Source organism: Chiloscyllium plagiosum, chromosome 28 (genome assembly GCF_004010195.1).
Source record: "Chiloscyllium plagiosum isolate BGI_BamShark_2017 chromosome 28, ASM401019v2, whole genome shotgun sequence".
In the NCBI taxonomy this organism is placed as follows: Eukaryota; Metazoa; Chordata; class Chondrichthyes; order Orectolobiformes; family Hemiscylliidae; genus Chiloscyllium; species Chiloscyllium plagiosum.
This window is the reverse complement of record NC_057737.1, coordinates 12,498,335-12,519,303: the sequence shown is the minus strand read 5'-3', so window position 1 is coordinate 12,519,303 and position 20,969 is coordinate 12,498,335. Positions and strand designations below refer to the sequence as shown.

The window sequence follows — 20,969 nt, the reverse complement described above, 5'->3', positions numbered from 1 at the left end:
AAAAGGTTATGATCCGCTTTTAGTGAACTGAGCAATTGCAGATTGAAACATTCCTGTTTTGTTCAGCTCCATCATTATAAGTGATACTGAAATGCTTTTATTGTGCATCCTTCTGTGAGCCTCTTTGATATAGATGCAACCAAAATAAAGGCATAAGGTTAAATTTATCTGTGACTATTTATGTGAGAAGCTGAAATTTCACTATTTCAATTTTGAGCAGCTATAATAGTCCATTATTGAAAATACAGATCAATATGCTTAACCACTCCAGAGCAATGCTCAGGATTATAGCAGTCAGGTCCTATTGATTGACCTTTGAGATTTGTAAAACAGGATAAACTTCAAAATGCATTAAAACCAAAGGTCCTGCCAAATGTAATGGCATGCTCTCATTATCACTCTTTAAAAATGAAATTCTGTTGTACTCCCTAGCAGTCGGCCACATTGACACTGACCACGAAGCGGGATTGCAAAGGGTGGGAGGGTGTAGCCAGGGATTATTGAAGATGTCTCTGACAAGCCAGAAAACAGCACATGACAATGTCAGGGTAAGAACCCAGCAATCGAGAGAAAGCAGACACTAGAAGATGGGTTGGTTAGGTGTGTCAGACTGGCAATCGTGGGTGGGCTGAGGAAGAAACAACACAGCATCACAGATGTATGGAAGAGGAATACGAAGCTAGAAACAGGGAGGTGGGTGCTGCGGCTGTTCAGTGGAAATCATGAGTCTGGTAAACCTACAGTGGCAGAAGACTTTGCTGGAAGCTCAAGAGGGTTTAAGGCATTTCTGCTGCCACAGGCTCATAAGCAGTGCTCCAAAAAGCAACAGACCTGCTGGATTCATATGTTGCTGCATTCCTTTAGCTACCAGGTCTGGTATTCCACTGCAGAACTAGTCTGATGCCCTTACTGGAGAGTCAAGTGTAACTGCAGGATGTCATGGTCAAATCTGGGGTTGGAAGCAAGGTTTTCCACAGAATCAGCCAGGTAAGGATTAAGGAGCAAGTGAAAGCAGAAATTGCCGCAGAAACTCAGTGCATCAGGTTTTAAGGAACCACTTGTACATCAGGTAGCCACACCACCCACATATTTTACAGAGGGGTGTCCACACGCTCCAAGGCAGATTGAGGTCTAATTGTTGAGATGTTCGGTCAGAGTCTATGTGTTCCTTTAGGAAGGTGCTTTGTGCCAATGGTTTCCTCCAAATTGTGTCGATGTTATGGAGTTTTTTTGTAGTAATAATTGACCTAACCACAACTTACCATATGACAAATGTGCATTGCTGTATATTTACTTAAGCAAGTGTACAATGAGTCATTCAAGTATAAGGGAACATACCAAAAAAAACTGTGCGTTTCTAATGGGGTTTGCAACCATATCAGTCATGTGATTTTAAAATGCTATTCCTTACATTCCCTAAAATGAAGGATTGTTGTACTATTACTTGTTACTGACTTAATTCCAGAAACATATGAAAAGAATTCTGATTTCTGCTACAGAGGACTGGGGAAGAAATTACAATAATGGAGCTCCTAAATGAATAAATTGTTTTTTTCTCTTTGCAGTGTTTATTATGGCATCTGGACTCCTGATCTATCCTTTCGGATTGAACTCACCCCTTGTGCAGAAATACTGCGGAAATTCCAGCATTTATCATGCAGCGGATTGTCAGATTGGATGGGGTTATATGCTTGCCATCGTCGGGGTCATGCTTGCAGTCTTCTTACCTTTCTTCTCCAAATACGCACCGAAAGAATCCAGCTCACCGACTCCAATACCTACAATCTTATAGTACACGTTACTGAAAAAGGACAAGTACAGCACTGCTAAACAAAAACCCTGCTTTTCGACTTTCAGTAATGAACAGAAGATATGAGAGCACTTCTTTAAGCTATAAAAAAGCAAAATAAGGTCAATTTGATTTAAGTGACCCAAAGTGCATTACACAAAAAGTCTTCCTGATTTCCTCAAAATACACAACCAGCTGCCAACACTGCAATTTGTGCAAAATGTTCTAAGGAAATCAGTTCCGAAATACGTGCTGTGAGCAGTATTACTGTTACATGGATTATAAATTTAACCGGAAACAAGTATCTATTAATTCAGGCAATTTGTACCATCAGCTGGGTTGGCTGTAGTTTTGAGGAAACTACAAGGTTGAGTAACAGATATGCGAGGGTTCAATTTACTAAAGAATTTTGATTACGATGAACAAAGTAACAGAAATAAGCTCTGTGAAGATATCACAGTTACAGAATGGCAGCATAATGTTTACTAGCTCATAAGAAGGATGCTGAGGTTTATCATTGTTCAATGCAACCCTCAAACAATGAACTGTGAACAGATTAGAAAATGAAGAGTAATTCTGTGGTTACAAGGTTGCTTATTTCAAAATATTCTTCTGTTCCATGTCTGCGAGCATCAGAATAAAATTTTAACTAGTGTACAAGACTGCCAGGTAACATAGAAATGTACACTTTTTGAAACTGAAATGATAAGTTTAATCAGCAGACATCCAGAACATGCTGGAGATTGCAGATAACTCCAGTTTTAAAAGCAAAGCATAGCTTGTCAATTAACTGGAGATCTTATTGTACTTTATAACATAAGATCAAAATCTCAGTAATAGACCTCACAGTGAGACTTTTATCAAATGTTAGCAGATGGACATAAAATAGAACAAACTGTGGACCAAGGATTGCATGTACAATTATTTCTAACCAAGGTTGTAAGATCAATGCAATGCCTAAGTTCTCAAAGGGCTGCACACTCTTAAAATCTTTGAAAGCACTTCATGCAGTCTGTCCACTAATGTCTCATGATCAGTGTAGTTAACCTTTAAATAGAGAATCTCAATTTTGATCCTCCAACTTTCATGTCAGTACAAAACACATCAGAACATGTGCTACAATCACAAAGGAACAAATTCAGGATAAACATCTAGAAAAATTATCCATATGGCTTTACACTTCTGTAGTTGTTACTTAATACAATGGTTCCACCTTAACAATTCCTTCTTATTAACTTATCATTACATACATGCCACCTATTGAGAATGTGTCCTTTCTACACAACACCAAATGGCATTAAATTCAACTTGTTGGGATCTAGGAACTACAGCCAAATGGAATTAATCAGTGAACAGTAATTTCTTCCCCCCCGACAGATGCCTCAGTCTACTACTAATATATACCACTAAGATAATGATATAAAATCTTTTTTTTTAAATTAAGTTGATTTTACACATAGTTTTTTAACAAGATATATCCTCCTGCAAGCTTTAGATTTACCAAATTTCTTGGTGTCTCACTGACATACAATTACTTGTACAGAAGTTATTTGCTTTATTAATTTTCATTTAGAACCGTTATATATTACTTAGATGGGGATAATTTGGGGAACAAATTTGTAACACACTATAATCTACTTGCTGTACAATATTCAATAGTGTGGTAATTCTATTCACTACAAAATACCTTTGTTCTATTCTTAAGGCAAGCAGTCTGAATGTTAATGTCACAGACCATTGGCCTAACCCTGAAACAAATAAAGCACTAAATTGCCCATTACATCCGTATTGATCAAATACTGATTAAATTGTCATCTTAAATTTGGAACTTACATCCTCTATCTCATAGTTTCTTTATTGTATCTCTAAACTGATCTATAAAAGCCTTCAAGGACACCTACATGCAGCATCTGATTGAAAGGATCCTTATCAATGTCATTAACATAAAAATCTTATTTTAGCATTCTAGTAAATGTCATTGTAGCAATTTATACCTTACCCCTACTTCCAATTGCTAATTGATTAAATTGGACTTTTCACACCTGAAAATTCTTTAGCCAGGCTGGAATGAGATTAATTTGGGGCCCTCTTGTGGTGCTGTGATAGTGTCTCTACCCAGTTCCAGGGAGGCGTGTGTTCAAATCCCACCTATTCCAAAGGTGTATAATAACATCCCTGAACAGGTCCATTTGAAAAACAACAAATTACATTAACATCTTATTTGGAATTCACTTTGCAGGTATTTATATGCTCCTTTCACCAGAACGGTTTCAGTTATTTGCAAATAAAATATCTAGAGGAATGCAATTTTGATTAACCCTATATTGAAGCAAGTATAGTCCTTTACATTTTATGATCTGAGTTGAGATTTAAATTAGAACAGATTAAAAGATTAATTGGAAGTTTTTTGCCTGATGGGAAAATGTATTAAAATATGATTATTAGGTAGAATTGCAAGCATAGGTAACACCATTAAAAGCTGAGGATATCAAATTTGATTTCAGAGCTACATCAGTCTAAAACATTGTTATGACCAGATGAGGAAGGCTGATCAGCTCCCCCTTTTTCAAACTCCTCTCATTCGGTGCAACAAATATTTTTATTTCATTCAAACACACACACTTCAACTAAATAGTCATACTCATCAAAATTAAAAGGTTTTTTTGAATGAAAGAGGAATTTTACAATCTATTAATGCAACAGAACAATAATTTGAAAACGCAATATGCATGCAGACACGGGTGATAAGTTTAAAAATCAAAGTGTTTAGTATAGGCAGGAAGAATAAGGGCTAGCAATTTAAAGGTTTTTAGAGTCCTTGTGTTAGAATTTAACCTAAGGCAATAGTTGTTTAATTGTTGACTTGTACCTTCCGCAATGGGAAAATATATAAACACTTTTTTGAGTTCTTGCAAATGGTTGGTTCTTCAATTTGCTTTTTTGGGAAGTATCATAGAATATAGAACATAGAACTTTACAGTGCAGTACAGGCCCTTTGGCCTATGATGTTGCGCCAACCTGTGAAACCAATCTGAAGCCCATCTAACCTACAGTATTCCATTCTTGTCCATATGCCTATCCAATGACCGTTTAAATGCCCTTAAAGTATTGCCTTCAAGATTGAGAGAAACAGGAGAGAGATAAAGATTTCCAAGTCTTGTTCTTACAAAGTAAGTTTTCCTCCTTTCTGCTCTGCAAGCAGCTACTGAAACATGGTTTGTTTGTATATTCCTAAATCTGGCTCCATTGTCTTTCAAAGCTGCCTAACTGGCAGGTGACCCTTTCATATCCCAGAATGTGAAAAGATCATGTAATCGTGAATTAAGAGATGTGAATTCCTTGGTGCTGACTCAGTTGCAAAGTTTCAATGTGCTAAGATAAAATTTCAGGAGAGATGGGTTCACTTATTCCACATTTATCTCCTAGGCTTGCCTCAGTTTGTGGTCCTGTGATCACACCAACCATTTAAGGTCAGTATTCTTTCCTCTTTTAAAAACCATTTCAAAGTCCATGAAAGGTCTCAGGTAGAGCAATCAGATGATGGGATGTTAAAATATGACAGTCTATATGTACCACTGTTGTAACAAAATACATTTAAAGTCCAAAACAAATGTTTTTAGCACTTAATCAATTGACATCAGTTATAAATACTTTTTGATGAGACCTGCAATAATGTGTGACTAAAATTCCACAGTCCATCTGTTTAGCTATTACAGTTGCTCAGTGATCTACAGCAGTCTTAATGTCCCCTACACATAAACAAAATTTAATGCAGCTTTTGATCAATAGAAAAAAACGATTTGATCAGAATAGGTTTTGAAAAGAGTGATAATAACCTAACACCGGCATTTGATTTGGCTCTTTTAGAAATTTTACTCCATTATATTATCAGCGCAATAGGCAAAACAAATTCTGAAATGAAGCAAACATGACTTAATATCATAAGACTTTAATTACTTAAAATTAAATGAATAATTATATCATGGGCCACTCAGAAACATGGAATTCTAAATGCTCCATGAGGAAGATTTCCACCAGGTTTTTCATAAATGTATTTGCATGACATGCATAGAAAATCTTCTCCCCCCGTTTCTGGAACATGTGGTTTTATTGGCTTGGTCTACACTTTGATATCAGTAAACTCTAGCACAAGACTAGCTTGTTTTCTAATAATATACATATTCCTCTCTACTATTTAACATTTTCCCAGCCCAATTCTACCTAATTCTTTAACAAAACACCAGGGCAGAAATCCCTAGGAGTTGATTTTTAAAATTATTGGAAAAAATGATGAAACATTAGTTTTTTATTCTGCACCCAAAATTGCCTGGCCAAACTGAGGTGACATTTAGCTTTTGACAAGAAGTTAACCAAATCACATTTACAATTATCAGATCAGTGTTAAGACCAGCCTGGGATTCACAGCCACAACCACAGAGTGTTTACTTAAACTGCTAAATTGTTTAATGAAACTCTGTTTAGATTTAATAGAAGGGTCCAATTTTCTTTTCCTTTAGATAAATATGTACTATAAGTGAACGGATTGCAAAATGGAACAGCTTTCTTACCGCCAATCTCTTCCATTTAATATGCATAATGATATTTAAAACTCTATGTAACAGCTATAATATTGCATCTGAAACTGTCTGTACATAACATTGGGGGTCAGTTAGCTCAGGTGGCTGAACAGTTGGTTGCTCTGCAGGGTGACAAACAGCATGGGTTCAGTTCAAGTACCAGCTAAAGTTACCATGAAGGTGCCCTTGCCGGAGGTGTGGAGACCCTCATGTTAAACTCACCACCAGGCAACTCTCTCTGTATTGAAAGAGCAACCTATGATCTTCTAGGACTATGACAACTTTACTTTTACTACTTAATGTGGATGAAATTACTGCAAACTGACTCTACTACTCTGTCTTACACATTGTTCTGACCAAACCAATTTGTGCCTTTTATTATCTAACAGCAAGAAACATCAATAAACAAGATAACCAGGTTTTCCACTTAACAGTTCGTTCAAAAGAAGGTTTTGTACATGGTGTACAAAAAGTGTGTGTGCTATATTTGGAATTCTCTTTTAATTTTTTTTTCCCATTTTTATGTAAACTGATTTCTAAATGTTTGGTATAAAAGTGGCTGTCTGTTTTTCCACAGAAAGTTCTGCAGGTAACTTATAGAGTGGTGGTCAAAAACCAGTGTTTGTACCTCAAACAATTTTCAGGTCGTGGTGAACAGTAGGAAATATTGGAAACAGTCACATTGATAACTGCCTTAATTTCCAATGGGACAGCAGTCAGCTTTGGGAATTATCCAGACTGACTGTTGTAGGCAAAAAGCTTTGATCTGAAATCAACCAAGCTGGCAAATTGACCAATAATCAAAGTTAATTTAGTGGCTGTTTTAACATCTTACTGATCTGTTCTTTAGTGGCTATGAGCCAAAGCCAGGTGTAGATCTAATTTCACCCTTAAAAATTGCCTTGAGACAAAGTCATGCAAATAGTACCTATTTGATATTCCTTTTCCATTATTTCACCAAGCATCATGCATTTAAAAATAAACAATTTAGTTCCACTATTAAAACTGATGACAAAGAAATTTCACATGAATTAATAAATATTGCAAGCTGACTTTCTTTATTTTAATATCAAAGCCCAAGGAACTTCTTAATTCTGAAGACAGTGAAGGTGGCCAACAGTTCAATAAAATCAAGAACAGCAGTTTTCACCATGCTTCATATACAGGGTAACATGCCCCTTTAGCTTAGACCAGTAGAAATAGTGGTGATTGCTAGATTATCTCAACTAATAACTTAAATTAGCAGAATTAGTAAAGCTGGTCAAATATCAACTGCCTAACAAACTATTTCAAATATTTTAAACATAAGTATTATGGGAGAAAGGCACATTTGTTGAAGCATTTAATCTTGCACTCATCAGGACATTTCACAAGAATACTAATCCAATTGTGAAAAGTTTCAACAAAGTGTATCTTTTGTCAGTAATACCCAAGTTCTACATGACCAAATGACTAAGTTTATTAGTTATGCTACAACACAGTATATGACCAGTGTATTAGACACAATATGTTCTGATCATCTACTTCTTTATCATTTTTACTGAAGTTGATGTAACCTTTTAGCTGTTTGTGCTCTTCCCCTTTCATGAGGTTGTCCAAATTATATGAATTTCTCAGCTGAGAGGGTCATAAGTGATTTGGCCCAGGTCCTGGGCAATTCTGATCAGAAAATACGCAAACAGATACTGGAAATGATGCAAAGTAATACAACAAGTGTGAATCTGAGTGTAAAAAAGGATGAAGTATGAAGAAAGACAATAGAATCCTGAAGTCTATAGCCTAGAGTAAAAAAAAGTTAGAAGATATAACCCCAGAATAACCCCAAAATAGGGTTAGCTGGTAAAACGTTAAGACACAAGATTAAAGTTGTGAGAAGTAAGTCAAAAAGTTAACAGAAGCAACCTGTTTTTCCACAAAAAGGAATGATTTATGTTTGGAATTATTACCAGGCATAGCGATAGAGAGGAAGAAATTGAGGATTATCAAAATATCATTGGATGCCAAGATGCGAGCTTGCTACAGGAGCATTTCCTCATATGTAAAAAGCTTTATTCTTAAGAGTTTTCTCATGTTCTCAATGACACTCTGATATCTGGTGTAATATGCTATGATATTGCCGGACATGATCCATTCCTTTTAACATTACCTTCCAATATTTTTAATCTTAATAACATTAAAGGTTGCCATCAAAACACAAATCAAATGATACTCAAATAAATACTCAAATGACTCATGGAGTAGCACACTGTAACATAACTTGTTGAACATATTTCATTGTATATATTTGCCTTTATTTTTAAATGCAATTAAAGAATGAAGTGTTGTCTGAAATGTCACTTTAAATCAAATCCATCAGCCAGCACTCACACTCACACTCAGAATATTAATGAGGGTTTTCTTTAACGTGGTGTTATTCAACTCGGTCGTTTGAAGTGAGATTTATGCATCGTGTTGCGAACAGAATTTGAGATAGGCAAGCATTTGGGGCTGTTGCACCTGCTTGATTGCAGACAATGCATTCTGAGCTGTAAACTAGTGGCAATATGATTGCATGTGACTAGTTGCATGTAACATTTGGAGGTCAATACAGCAATTTGGTTCTCATCTCCACTGCATCTTTCCAACTGTGCTGCAGAGTGGAGGCAGACTCCATGAAAATGTTTAGCTTAAAACATGTTAAAGAGATCATCGGGCAATACTGAGCCATTTTAAAAAAAATATCAGCTGGAATTTCACCGGCCACTAAAATGGACTCAGGTAAAGGCTGGATAAACTCAAATTGTTTTCATTAGAGCAGAGAAAGTTCAAGATAAACCTGATTGAAGTATATAAGATTATGAGGGCCTGGACAGGATGCAGCTGTTCCCTTTAGTTGAAGGGTCCATTATGAGGGGGCATAATTTTAAAGTGAAGAGCGGGAGGTTCCGAGGGCATTTGACTAAAAACTCCTTTTCATTCAGAGGTTGGCCAGAATCTGGAATGCACTGCCTGAGAGGGTAGTAGAGATAGGAAAGCAAAACAACCTTTAAAAAATATGTAGATGAGCACCGGACCAAGTGTGAAATGTGGGATAGATTGGCAGAGGATGCAGGCCAAAGAGCCTGATCTTGCTGCATGACTCTGTGATCCCCCCAGGGGTGACCACTTGTCTGTGAACCCTTCTGTGAGTCATCAAATGGCCAAAAAAGAATAACTTCCACCACCCGCAACAGAAATGTAAAATACATCAATTTTGACATTTAATGAGAACAGAATTGAGTTCAGTTGCAATTCATGAAATCATAGAATGGTCACATTACAAAAGAAGACCATTCCATCCACTGAGTTTGTACTAGCTCACTGCGAGAGCAATTTCATTAGTCCCTCAACCCTAGCTCTTAAATATTCCTTCCTTTAAGTGTTTATCCTATTCCTTTTTTGAAGCCATGAGTGAATCTGCCTTAACCATCCTCTCAAACAGGACTTTTCAGAATACAGTCACTCACTACGAAAAAGGATTTTCCCCTCATATAATCATTGTTTCTTTTGCCAATCACCTATAATCTCTGTCTTCTGGTTCTTGAGCCTTCCTCCGATCCAGTTTCTTTCTACTCTCGGAAGAACATGCTCATGATTTTGTAATTGCCATCCATAGCTAATAGATTGAGAATATTCACTGTGAAAACTAACTGAGGAAAAGTGCCTTAGAGAGAGAGGCTAATGCTGGTAGGATAACAAAGGGAAAGAAAGATGAAAATTGGAGGGGCAAAACGTTTGAGATTGGTTTTCAGACAATAATATGGAGCAAATGTTACAAATAACTCTTACATGAAATAAATGGTACATCATGCGACACAATGTCAGAAGTCATATGACACCAGGTTGTAGTCCAACAGGTTTATTTAAAATCACAAGCTTTCGGAGCAGCGCTCCTTCACCTGATAAAGGAGCTGTGCTCCAAAGGCTTGTGATTTCAAATAAACCTGTTGGACTATAACCTGGTGTTGTGTGACTTCTGACTTTGTCCACCCCAGTCCAACACTGGCACCTCCACATCATCTGGATAATGTTCAACACATTAGCAACAACATTTTCATTTCAAAACAGTCACATTCTTGTTTTGACTGTTACTTAATATTCTGCTTCAGTTTATGAAAATAAAACAGAAAATTACAATTGAGTCTTGATTTTCAAATTGGTGTCAGAACTCTAATGCTTGGATAATGTTCATGTGCCAATCCTGTGCCACGTCTGCACCACTCATTGTTCAAATGTTAATGCCCTAATTTAACTCAATTAGTGGAGCCAAGGATAGTGGGTATGCCTATTCAACCAAGCCAACAAAGGTAGGAGGGAGCCATTACAGGGTCAGCAGCTGATTTGCACAAACGAGGAGGCAGGAGTTCAGACAGCCGAATGCATCATGCTCTGAAAATTGGCCAGATGGTCAGACAAACAACACAGTAGCCAATACCTCATCAAAACCCCTCATGGCAATTTTTTTTTCCAGTTTAAAATAAAACCTTGCTACTTCCCATATTGAATTCGACAGCTGTGCACAAATTATTTGTAAAACTAGTTCAAAAATTAACATCTGACCTTCTGCTGGCTCCTTAAGGAGTTTTAATGGGACAATCATTGGATTTCAGCAAGTTTCCAACTCCCCCACCCACATCCAAACTTCCATCTGAAAATGCCAGATGCACCAGAATTCACTGATACCCATTGGGGACAAAATTTTCAATGTGTGCCCGCAACTCTGCTAACCCTCTCCTGTGAGTGAAAATTCAGTCCATGATATCCAAACATCTATACTAAAAATTTCCATTTCATTTCATTGATAATTGCAACTCAGAATGTTCCTTTATTCCCTGCCCTGATATAATTCTGGACAATCAAATCATAAAAGTCTCATCTCAATTCTAAAATGAAGAAAGTGTAAATAATCTTATTCATAATCTATTTACAATACATCCCATTAGCATTCCAACATCAGAACAAGTAAGAAAATGCTTCTTCACCCAGTCAGTATGGTTTACATGTAATTCCTTCTCCCACAGTTTAAGTTAGCATAAAATGTTAATTAAATAAACCTCGTGAAAATAATTGCCTTGAAATATAACATAATAAATATTACAAAATAACAAGTGCACGTGCACAGAAATCACTATTACAAAGTATGATGGGCTATAAGACATAGCTTTATTAAAATATGTTTTTGTACATCAAAACACAAGCTTTCTCTCGTACCCTAAACATTAGAGGGACTAATTTACTTCTCTAGAAAGAAATCTGCATTAAATTCAAGGGATAAGTGAGTAACAAACATAACTGATATAATCTAAATAATTTTACAGGAGACTAATTAATGCCATTCACTTACCTTATAGAGCTCAAGACATTGGATCAGCCTCAGCATGATAATGGGACGACTGTAATGCTGCGATAAGTTATTCTGTAATCTATCCCTGCAAAGTGCAAACAAGCTAAGTGCATCAAAGTATAATTTTTGTACTTTCAAACACATTCAAAACTTCCACATACAGACACTGGTAATCCACTCTATTATGTGCCACTTTCTGATGTTGTGAACTCGATTTTGTACAGTGATTTTATTGTAAATAAATAAACAAGTCAATTGTTAGGTTTTATTGACCATTCTAAATGTAGAATTTTTATGTTGATGAGTACGCAATGAATTTTAAACTCCTTGACCAGTTCTGTTTGTGGTTTAAGTTGACATGTCTGCACCTTTCATGACGTTTAATACATTTATGTACCTTACTTGTTACTGAATAAAATTGTGAATTACAAACCCAAAAATTATTCACTTGTCTTATTAGATGTCCAAAATCTGATTAAGTCAATGTCAATCACATTAACAAAAGGGAAAATCAACTGGGGCCAATACAGATCTTATTGGTATTTAAAAGTAGACGCTATCTTTGGATCATTTTATGTTTACTTCAACCTTTATGCTAATTTATTGGAACCGAAAGAAAAGCAGTATGTGCAAGAACGTTGTGATCAATATGATAAATGATTGATGGTTTATAGTTGTTAAGTAAATGGGTATATGTGAAGTACATTTAAACAGTATTGTGTGTAAGACCTTTTCCTTTAAAACTGGTGCCCCATACAATATGGCTGATTCTTATTTCCATAGATAGAAACATAGATTCTATATAATGTGGAAACAGACCATTCAGCACAAGTCCACACCGACACTCCAAAAGGCAACCCAACCAGACTCACCCCACTACCTTATCTCTGTAATCCTACATTTCCTATGCCTAATCTACCTAACCAACACATCCCTGGACACTATGGGCAATTTAGCTTGGCCAATTCACCTAGACTGCACATCTTTGGACTGTAGAAGCAAACTGGAGCACCCAAAAACCCACAAAGATATGGCGAGAATGTGCCATACACACAGTTGCCCGAGGCTGGAATTGAGCTTGCATCCCTGGCATTGTGAGGCTGCAGTGCTAACCACTGGATAAGCAAGACAATAGTAAAATGATCCCTATTGCAAAACTATACAGATACAAGTCCACTGTTAAGGCATCCAGCAGTGGATAGTAAGTGTGCTGATTGTGTCACAGATTAAAATGTTCAGGAGAACTTGTCTCTTAACATGCCTTATATCTTGTAAAGAATGCTATAAGGTTCACTAATATAAAAATGCATTTAAAACAAAAAAAACATTGAAATTCCACTTACAATAAATCTGGAGTTCTACTTGATACTAGACCATGCACAGAAGCTCCCCTCCTTATTGCAATGCGAATAATGGCGAATGAGGTGACTGAATTGGCCAAGAATGAAAAAGTCAGATTCTTGGCATTGCACAATACTCAATTTTCCCCTCAAACTTTAAATGCCGAGATCAGAATCTTATTCGAGCATTGTTCCCTCTAGAAGAGTGGCATTTTTGCACGTGGACTTTGGAGATTCAAGCAGAAGGAAAATAAGAGGTAATGTAGCTTTCGAGTGGCAACTAGCTCAATTCAATATATTTGCATCTCAGAATTCCCCTACTTATCATATTAATGTTATACATCCAATTCTCCTCTATTGAGAAAGTTGCTGGCACAAAAGCTTGAGAGGTGATCCAGAGTAGATACCTGGTGACTGGTCTCTTCAGAGTCTGTTGCCAATCATGAATAATTATGCTGGCTATCTACGTTCTCTCTTCATGGAACTTCTGCACAAGGTTTCTACACCGTCCATTGCTACTAAGGTCCTCGATCTTTCACTCACACAACTCAGTACTGGCAAAGCACCAGCCTCACCACATCATCATGATTACTCTTGGATTAACAAAGCCACCAATACAGGGCATAATCCCTCTATTTTGGAGGTAAAATCTAGCACTTGCAATTTTCTGTAAGATCAGCCAGGCATCTCATGGATCGAGCAGGACAGTTTTGTGCTGACATGAAGACATGTACCGTATGGGTCTAATCTTGCTTGATAGCATTCACTGACTTAGATTCTCATTAGGAGGCATCCAGCTTTGTGGATAGTATTGTCTTTTTTAGTGCACAAGATCTTGAGCGCGGAGTTACAGAGCATCAACCTCACTGATTAGCCTGCTTTTTAATGCGGAGAGAGAGCCAGGCAGCTTGTAATGATACGGAGAATCAAAGAGTAAATGTATCAGTCAGAAAGGGGGTGAACATGTGACTGTACAGCAGGGTGCTATGTCAATATCAGGGCTGCAGCAAGTGGCAGCAGCTTCCACAGCATGTGCTTGAAGAAAATGGTGTTGTGTGAAAGTCAGAACAGTACTTAGTGGGATGAAGGGGGACTACAGTCAGTCAAGGGTGTCATCTGATTACAGTCCAGGAGTTGGACCATGGTCAGTTATGGAGTCTTGATAAATAATGGTCAGGATGATAATCGGGAGACTACTCCTGGCATCCCATGGGAAAATAGGCAACTCACGTCTGGGTACAGTCATTAAAGGAAGGGTCACTGTGTTAGGAGGCAATTGCAGAATGGCACCTCGTACTGAATGAGAGGGGGACCCGGAGATCTCAAAGGATTTTTTTCAAGGTCATCATGGGAAGGATGTAGGGCCAACAAGCGCTCTGGGCTAAAGTTAGCACATGGTAATATGAAGGAACTTAATTGAAATGAAGAGAGGCTGAAAGGTCATTGAGGCCACAAGGACAACATAAAAGAGAATGTGAAGAATGGGGTATCAAATTGGGAACCCAATACCATGCTGGATTGAAAGTCAACTGCATGATAACTACACAAATTGCTGCATTGACAATGCAAATTGGCCAGAGTACATTACAGTTTATTTCTTTGGGGATAAAGTTAACAATTTTGATTTTGAGGATTTCCTTACCTTTCTGACCTTTCCCATAGATTATCTGCTCGAGATGTTCAATTGGATAATGGGGAAGGTGATGGTGCCTCTTTGTGCAAGTTGAGCATGTCATAGAATCATAGAGATGTACAGCACGGAAACAGACCCTTCGGTCCAACCTGACCATGCCAATCAGATATCCCAACCCAATCTAGTCCCACCTGCCAGCACTGACCCATATCCCTCCAACCCCTTACTATTCAGATACCCATCCAGATGCATTTTAAATGTTGCAATTGTACCAGCCTCCACCACTTCCTCTGGCAGCTCATTCCATACATATGCCAACCTTTGCATGAAAAGGTTGCCCCGTAGGTCTCTTCTACATCTTTCTCCTCCCACCCGAAACTTATGTCCTCTAGTTCTGGACCCCCATTCCAGGGAAAAGACTTTGTCTACTTATCCTATCCATGCCCCTCATAATTTTGTAAACTTCTATAAGGTCACCCCTCAGTTTCCAATGCTCCAGGGAAAACAGCCCCAGCCTGTTCAGCCTCTCCCTATAGCTCAAATCCTCCAACCCTGGCAAAATCCTCGTAGATCTTTTCTGAATCCTTTCAAGTTTCACAATATGTTTCCGATAGGAAGGAGACTAGAAGTGCATGCAATATTCCAACAGTGGCCTAACCAATGTCCTGTACAGCTGCAACATGAACTCCCAACTCCTGTACTCAATACTCTGACCGATAAAGGAAAGCATACCAAACACCTTCTTCACTATCCTATCTACCTGCGACTCCACTTTCAAGGAGCCATGAACCTTCACTCCAAGGTCTCTTTGCTCAGCCACACACCCTAGGACCTTACCATTAAGTGTATAAGTCCTGCTAAGATTTGCTTTCCCAAAATGCAGCACCTCGCATTTATCTGAATTAAACTCCATCTGCCACTTGTCATTTATGGTTGAGAATGGGGACACTGCTTCAGCCTGGACTGACCAAGTGCCCAGCCTCTGGCAGTCTGACAGTGTGCCATAGCTCAGGGGTATTGCTTCCTCAATCAGCTGTGGTGATATATCAGCGTGCTCAATTGTGCAACTGATTCCAATGTAGACCAAGCGTCCATTGAGGTGGAAGTCTCTGAACTGGTGAAAAGTGCAGGTGAATACCATGCCAGTACATCTTCTAAGGATTCGCTGGTTCTCTTCTCAGAGGTGGAGTGAAGCAGAGGGTGTCCAGTGCGGGCCTTATCCTTATGGAAGTTCCCATGATGCTGGAAGTGCCTGTGTAACAACAGAGAAGGAATTAGTTGAATAAGATGGATAGTTGTTTATGCAGAATGAGTTAGTGCTGATGGCAATGGGACAGCAGCACATGACATTGGGGCTTACTGTGTCAATTGGCCAATGGCATCTCCCCATTACCGAGAGTGAGGATACTGACATAACACCACAGAGTCTGGTATCCCATCACCAAGTCACCCTTCATTTACACATGGAGAGTCCTTGACACTGATTCAGCTTCCTCAGAGCCAGCTCAGAGTGAACAGAACCTCTGACACTCATGTTCTTAACTGTCAGTCAGGGCTCCCTGATTGGACCAGACAATCACTTCGCACAAAATTTATGCCAAGAGTAATTTTAACCTTTGCATAAAATTGAAACAGTATATTTCATATAGGTGGTGAATAGCAGAAGTCTTTTCCCTAGGGTGAAGGGGTTCAAAGCTACAGGGGCACACTTTTAAGGTGCGAGGGGAAAGATTTAAAAGGGATTTAAGGGGCAACTTGTTCACCCAGAAAGTGGCACGTATGTGGAATGAACTGCCAGAGGAAGTGGTAGGTTCAGGTAAGTTACGACATTTAAAAGACATTTGAACAGGTACGTGAATCGAAAGATTGAGAGGAATATGGGCCAAATGCAGGCAAATGGAACTAATTTAGTATGGGAAACTTGGCATGGATAAATTGGAATTAAGGGCCTGTTTCTGTGCTGTATGACTAAGCTACAAAAAAGGTGGACAGAGGGAAGGAAGGTGATATTAAACATGCCTTGCAATATCTATTCAATCTTAGGTGAGATCATTAAAGTTAGGCAAAGAGGTTATCCTAGTAATTTCCAGATCTTATTGAGCGTTATCCCAAGAGATACAACACAAGCTTGCTGCCTCTTATGAGATGAACATCAGATCTTGTCAAGGTAATCAAAAGGAGTAACCATGCTAGAGGCAACGCGCTTTTCATTCCTGAAGTGCTTATGCCCGAAACGTTGTTTCCCCTGTTCCTTGGATGCTGCCTGACCTGCTGCGCTTTTCCAGCAACACATTTTTCAGCAACATGCTTATCACAAAGTTGGGATGGAGAATAGGGGCTGAGAGAGATGGTGGCAGGGAAATGGCACTTTGTGGTTATTGTCACCCCCTAGATAGTTGCCATTAATAGTAACCATGAAACCAAACTGGAACAGAAATTAGACTTGAGCAAAATGAACGAGTTAAGCACTGCAAATTTGATGAATTGCTGACATCTTGAGAAAGCCAGGTTTTCAGCTCATTTTTTTTTACTCAGTGGCATTAAAGTCCTGGTTTCCGTTTTGTGCAATAAATGTCACAAGCTGCAATATATTAATGTCTGGGTCAACTAAATTCCTAAGAGGTGAACATGACCAAAAACTGGTTTGAAGGTGCACACGTCCTGCTGGTATGAAGTGAGCTTCTTGCCAAATCTCTGCAATATAAATGGGGCATCTGAACAACATATTCAATGATAAATCCAGTTTATAACTTCGTAAATGTGATACATGTTCCTGCTATTGAGATGTGATTATAGATTTTATAATACAGCTTCAGTTTGTAAGTTTTAAGTAATTATTTATTTATAGTTAACTGGCAAAGGGAAATGTGACCTAGTGGTTGACTTCTGCAGAGATTTATCTTCGATATATTCTTTGATATTACTGACAGTAGATTACTGATGTTGTATAATAAAACAGCTCCATTTAATGTGCACTAAATTTATTTTAATATGTTGCAATTAAAAGACATTTTGGCAAGCATATATTACTCTCTCAGACTTGTTCCCATTTTTGAGCCATTTCATTTGATGTGATTGTATGTGCCACTAGAGAGCCTCTCTGCAATGGTGAAGCTGCCTGAAAAAATTGCAAACGACTAAATAAATAAGTTTAAAATGATAAGATTTTTTAAACCAGTTGTAAAAATAAAATAGACATTGGAGACTGGTCGATTATTAAGAATAGAAGACTTGTAATTGACGTAATTAGTTTTTAGCTTGTGGCATTTTTGAACTATGAGTTCAGTTGATTTATTTTCCACAATCAATGGTTCCCATTTTATATCCCCTATTGTAACTGGCATTTTCTTTAGGTAGATTATTAATTAACTGAAGTAGGGAAAGTAAGAAATATATTTTGTTAACAACACTGTAAAGGGAAAATTTATGGCACAGTCCATGAATAGATAGAAAGAAAAAGGCAATTTGGCCCATTGATTTGTGTCGTTAGCAGAGCAATCCTAAACTACCTTTTGTCTTCCCTTACCTTGATTCACCTATATCAACTATTTACCTATCATTTTCATAAAAGATGCAATGGTCTCTGCTGCATCTATTCCCTGTGATGAAACATTTCATCCTCCATTAACTTGCTGTGTAAAGACTTTTTCCTAATCTTGTCACTGTAGTGATTGTGATTGTCCCTAGTGATTTTATAAACCTCAAAAAGCATCCTCATCCTCCTGTGCTCCAGTGAAAAAAAGTCCCAGCCTATCCAGCTTCTCCTTATACCTCAAACTCTTCAGACTCGGCAACATTCGGGTAAATCTTTTCTGAATTCGCTCCAATTTAACAATATCCTTCCGACAGGAGGGTGACCAGAATTGTGCACAGTTCTCCAAAATGTGCCATCATTCTTTATTTCTGCATATTTACCACACTATTGTTAATGCCACTTTTTAAATTTCATCCAGTAAATTTGGAAAGCTGGTGGCATCTAGCGCTCTTTTGACTTCTATTTCCTCCTTGGTGTTCATCTCAGACATCCAAATGAACTTGTGAGCTCCCAATTCATAGGGCAGCAGCTGCTTTTCATTCTTGCCGAAAAGAGTTTAGATTAAAATATCAAGTGCATAATTAATAAACACCTAATAATACAAATCCTGGATTTACAATTTAAAAGTATTACTTGTGCAACAGAGTAACAACACAATAAAAGCAGCAGCAAAGAGCCTTTAATGAATAATAATTTACTGACTTAAAGTATTGGATGTGACACAATATACAAAATTTGTTATTGATTTCTTAATGGGATAATATAAATTCAACATAGAATTTTCTTAAAATCAAATACTGATTACTTTTCGAAAACACTGCAATAACGATGTCACAATCATTAATCATTGCTTTGTGAACATCATAACACATCAGATAAGGCACTCGCTGACAGCCAATGTCTGCAATAAGATTAGTAAGGAACCAATTTTAAAATCCTTTGCATAAAATTGAAACAGTATATTTCATATAGGTGGTAATAAAGTTTAAAAGTTTAGATGGATGCTCTTTATTTTATTGCCCGACATAAACGTTTTCATTGGGGTGCCAATTTTCAATCAGAGAAAAATTCCCCCTTTCATTTTGAGTATGGCACTGCAGTAATACTGCATAGGAGAACTTTAAAGAACTGATGATAAATGAAAAAGAATGTATTTGGAACAGGTTTGTGTATTTTTACAAGAGGTAACACAAGTTAGCATTCTGAATCTTATATTTTTAAAGGAACCCTGCAATGGAACCATTTTTTCCTCAACATGCATTTAAATATGTTCAAAGTAACACAGCATTGAATATATGTATTCAACATTAAAATAAAAGATTTAATGGTTCAATCAACATTTGTTGATTCACAAAACACATTTATCCCATCTATTATTGTAACTTTAAAATTAAAGTCTTGAAATAGTTATGAAATCATATTTCAAACTGCAATTTTACAGTGTCCTTTCTTTCAGCCTTTCTTTCTTATATGACACAAATAAATGACAAATTTTTGATACTGGTTTAGAAGTATTCAGAGTTCATTTAGTGCGTTAACAAACTGTGTCATTTCAGCATTTGCTACACTGACAAATTCAGCAAAGGTTTTTTGTTCTACAACTGAGGCAGGTCTAACAGATACACATTTAAAAAGATTTCTTCTTTGGTCATAGGTTCCCATGCATCTGTGTGCTTGACCTCTGATCAGCCTTGGAAGGTCACGGTCCTGAAATAGCAAATACAAGGCTTGACATATCAACTGGCATATTAGTATTCAGTAGGAGGGGGAGAAAAATCAAAATGCTTGGTGTGCTACAAGTCTTACAGCATTCAATGCTAATATGATAGCTACAGTGGACCAAATACAAAATAGAAACTACTGCCAAGCACTACAATTTATTCATTAGAACCCAAGCCAAGGTTAAACAAAATTTAGAAAGACTCAGTTGGCATAACACATCTATAGAATGAAACAACTAAGAACATAACAAATTTTGACACGAACATAAAATTTTGGAATTGAACGGCATTATTGTCAAGGCAGTGCAGTCTTAAGTTGTTCTTAAACTAAAACAAAGTAAAGATACAAGCATGTACCAACACACTGGTACAGTTTTCAGTATCAAATTGGGAAAATCTCCAGACTAGCCCAACCTCTCTCAGTAAAAAAGTACAATTTTCACTCCAGTGAGTAGATAAGAGTTGTGCCAGACAACTTCGGAATATGAAAATAAGCAGCTTTTGGGGAATGGTGAGAGACAAGGGAGGTTGGAGAGAAGATCTTCCCTGATTCTTTAGAGCTTAACTACATTGACTTATAAGTTTATTAGTCAACCTACCAGTAATAAATATATAAGTATGTTGTGGTTCTGTTCGCCGAGCTGGAAGTTTTTGTTGCAAACGTTTCGTCCCCTGGCTAGGCGACATCATCAGTGCTTGGGAGCCTGCTGTGAAGCGCTTCTTTGATGTTTCCTCCGGTGTTTATAGTGGTCTGTCCCTGCCGCCTCCGGTTGTCAGTTTCAGCTGTCCGCTGTAGTGGTTGGTATATTGGGTCCAGGTCGATGTGTTTGTTGATGGAGTTTGTGGATGAATGCCATGCCTCTAGAAATTCCCTGGCTGTTCTCTGTCTGGCTTGCCCTATGATAGTAGTGTTGTCCCAGTCGAATTCATGTTGCTTGTTGTCTGCGTGTGTGGCTACTAAGGATAGCTGGTTTTGTCATTTCGTGGATAGTTGATGTTCATGTATGCGGAT

General features: G+C 37.7%; 2 protein-coding genes across 2 annotated transcripts in view; one reads left to right on the top strand and one right to left on the bottom strand.

The window, feature by feature from the left end:
• Positions 1–4,815, top strand: part of LOC122563961 (transmembrane protein 211) — a 276,557-nt gene extending 271,742 nt beyond the window's left edge. The window contains exon 3 of the mRNA XM_043718313.1: positions 1,566–4,815. Coding sequence (XP_043574248.1) covers positions 1,566–1,792 — 227 coding nt within the window. The 3' untranslated portion in view covers positions 1,793–4,815. The remainder of the gene's footprint in view (positions 1–1,565) is intronic.
• Positions 4,816–18,899: 14,084 nt separating this feature from the next.
• Positions 18,900–20,969, bottom strand: part of LOC122563820 (spermatogenesis-associated protein 22) — a 53,817-nt gene continuing 51,747 nt past the window's right edge. Inside the window, exon 10 of the mRNA XM_043718012.1 lies at positions 18,900–19,943. Coding sequence (XP_043573947.1) covers positions 19,752–19,943 — 192 coding nt within the window. The 3' untranslated portion in view covers positions 18,900–19,751. The remainder of the gene's footprint in view (positions 19,944–20,969) is intronic.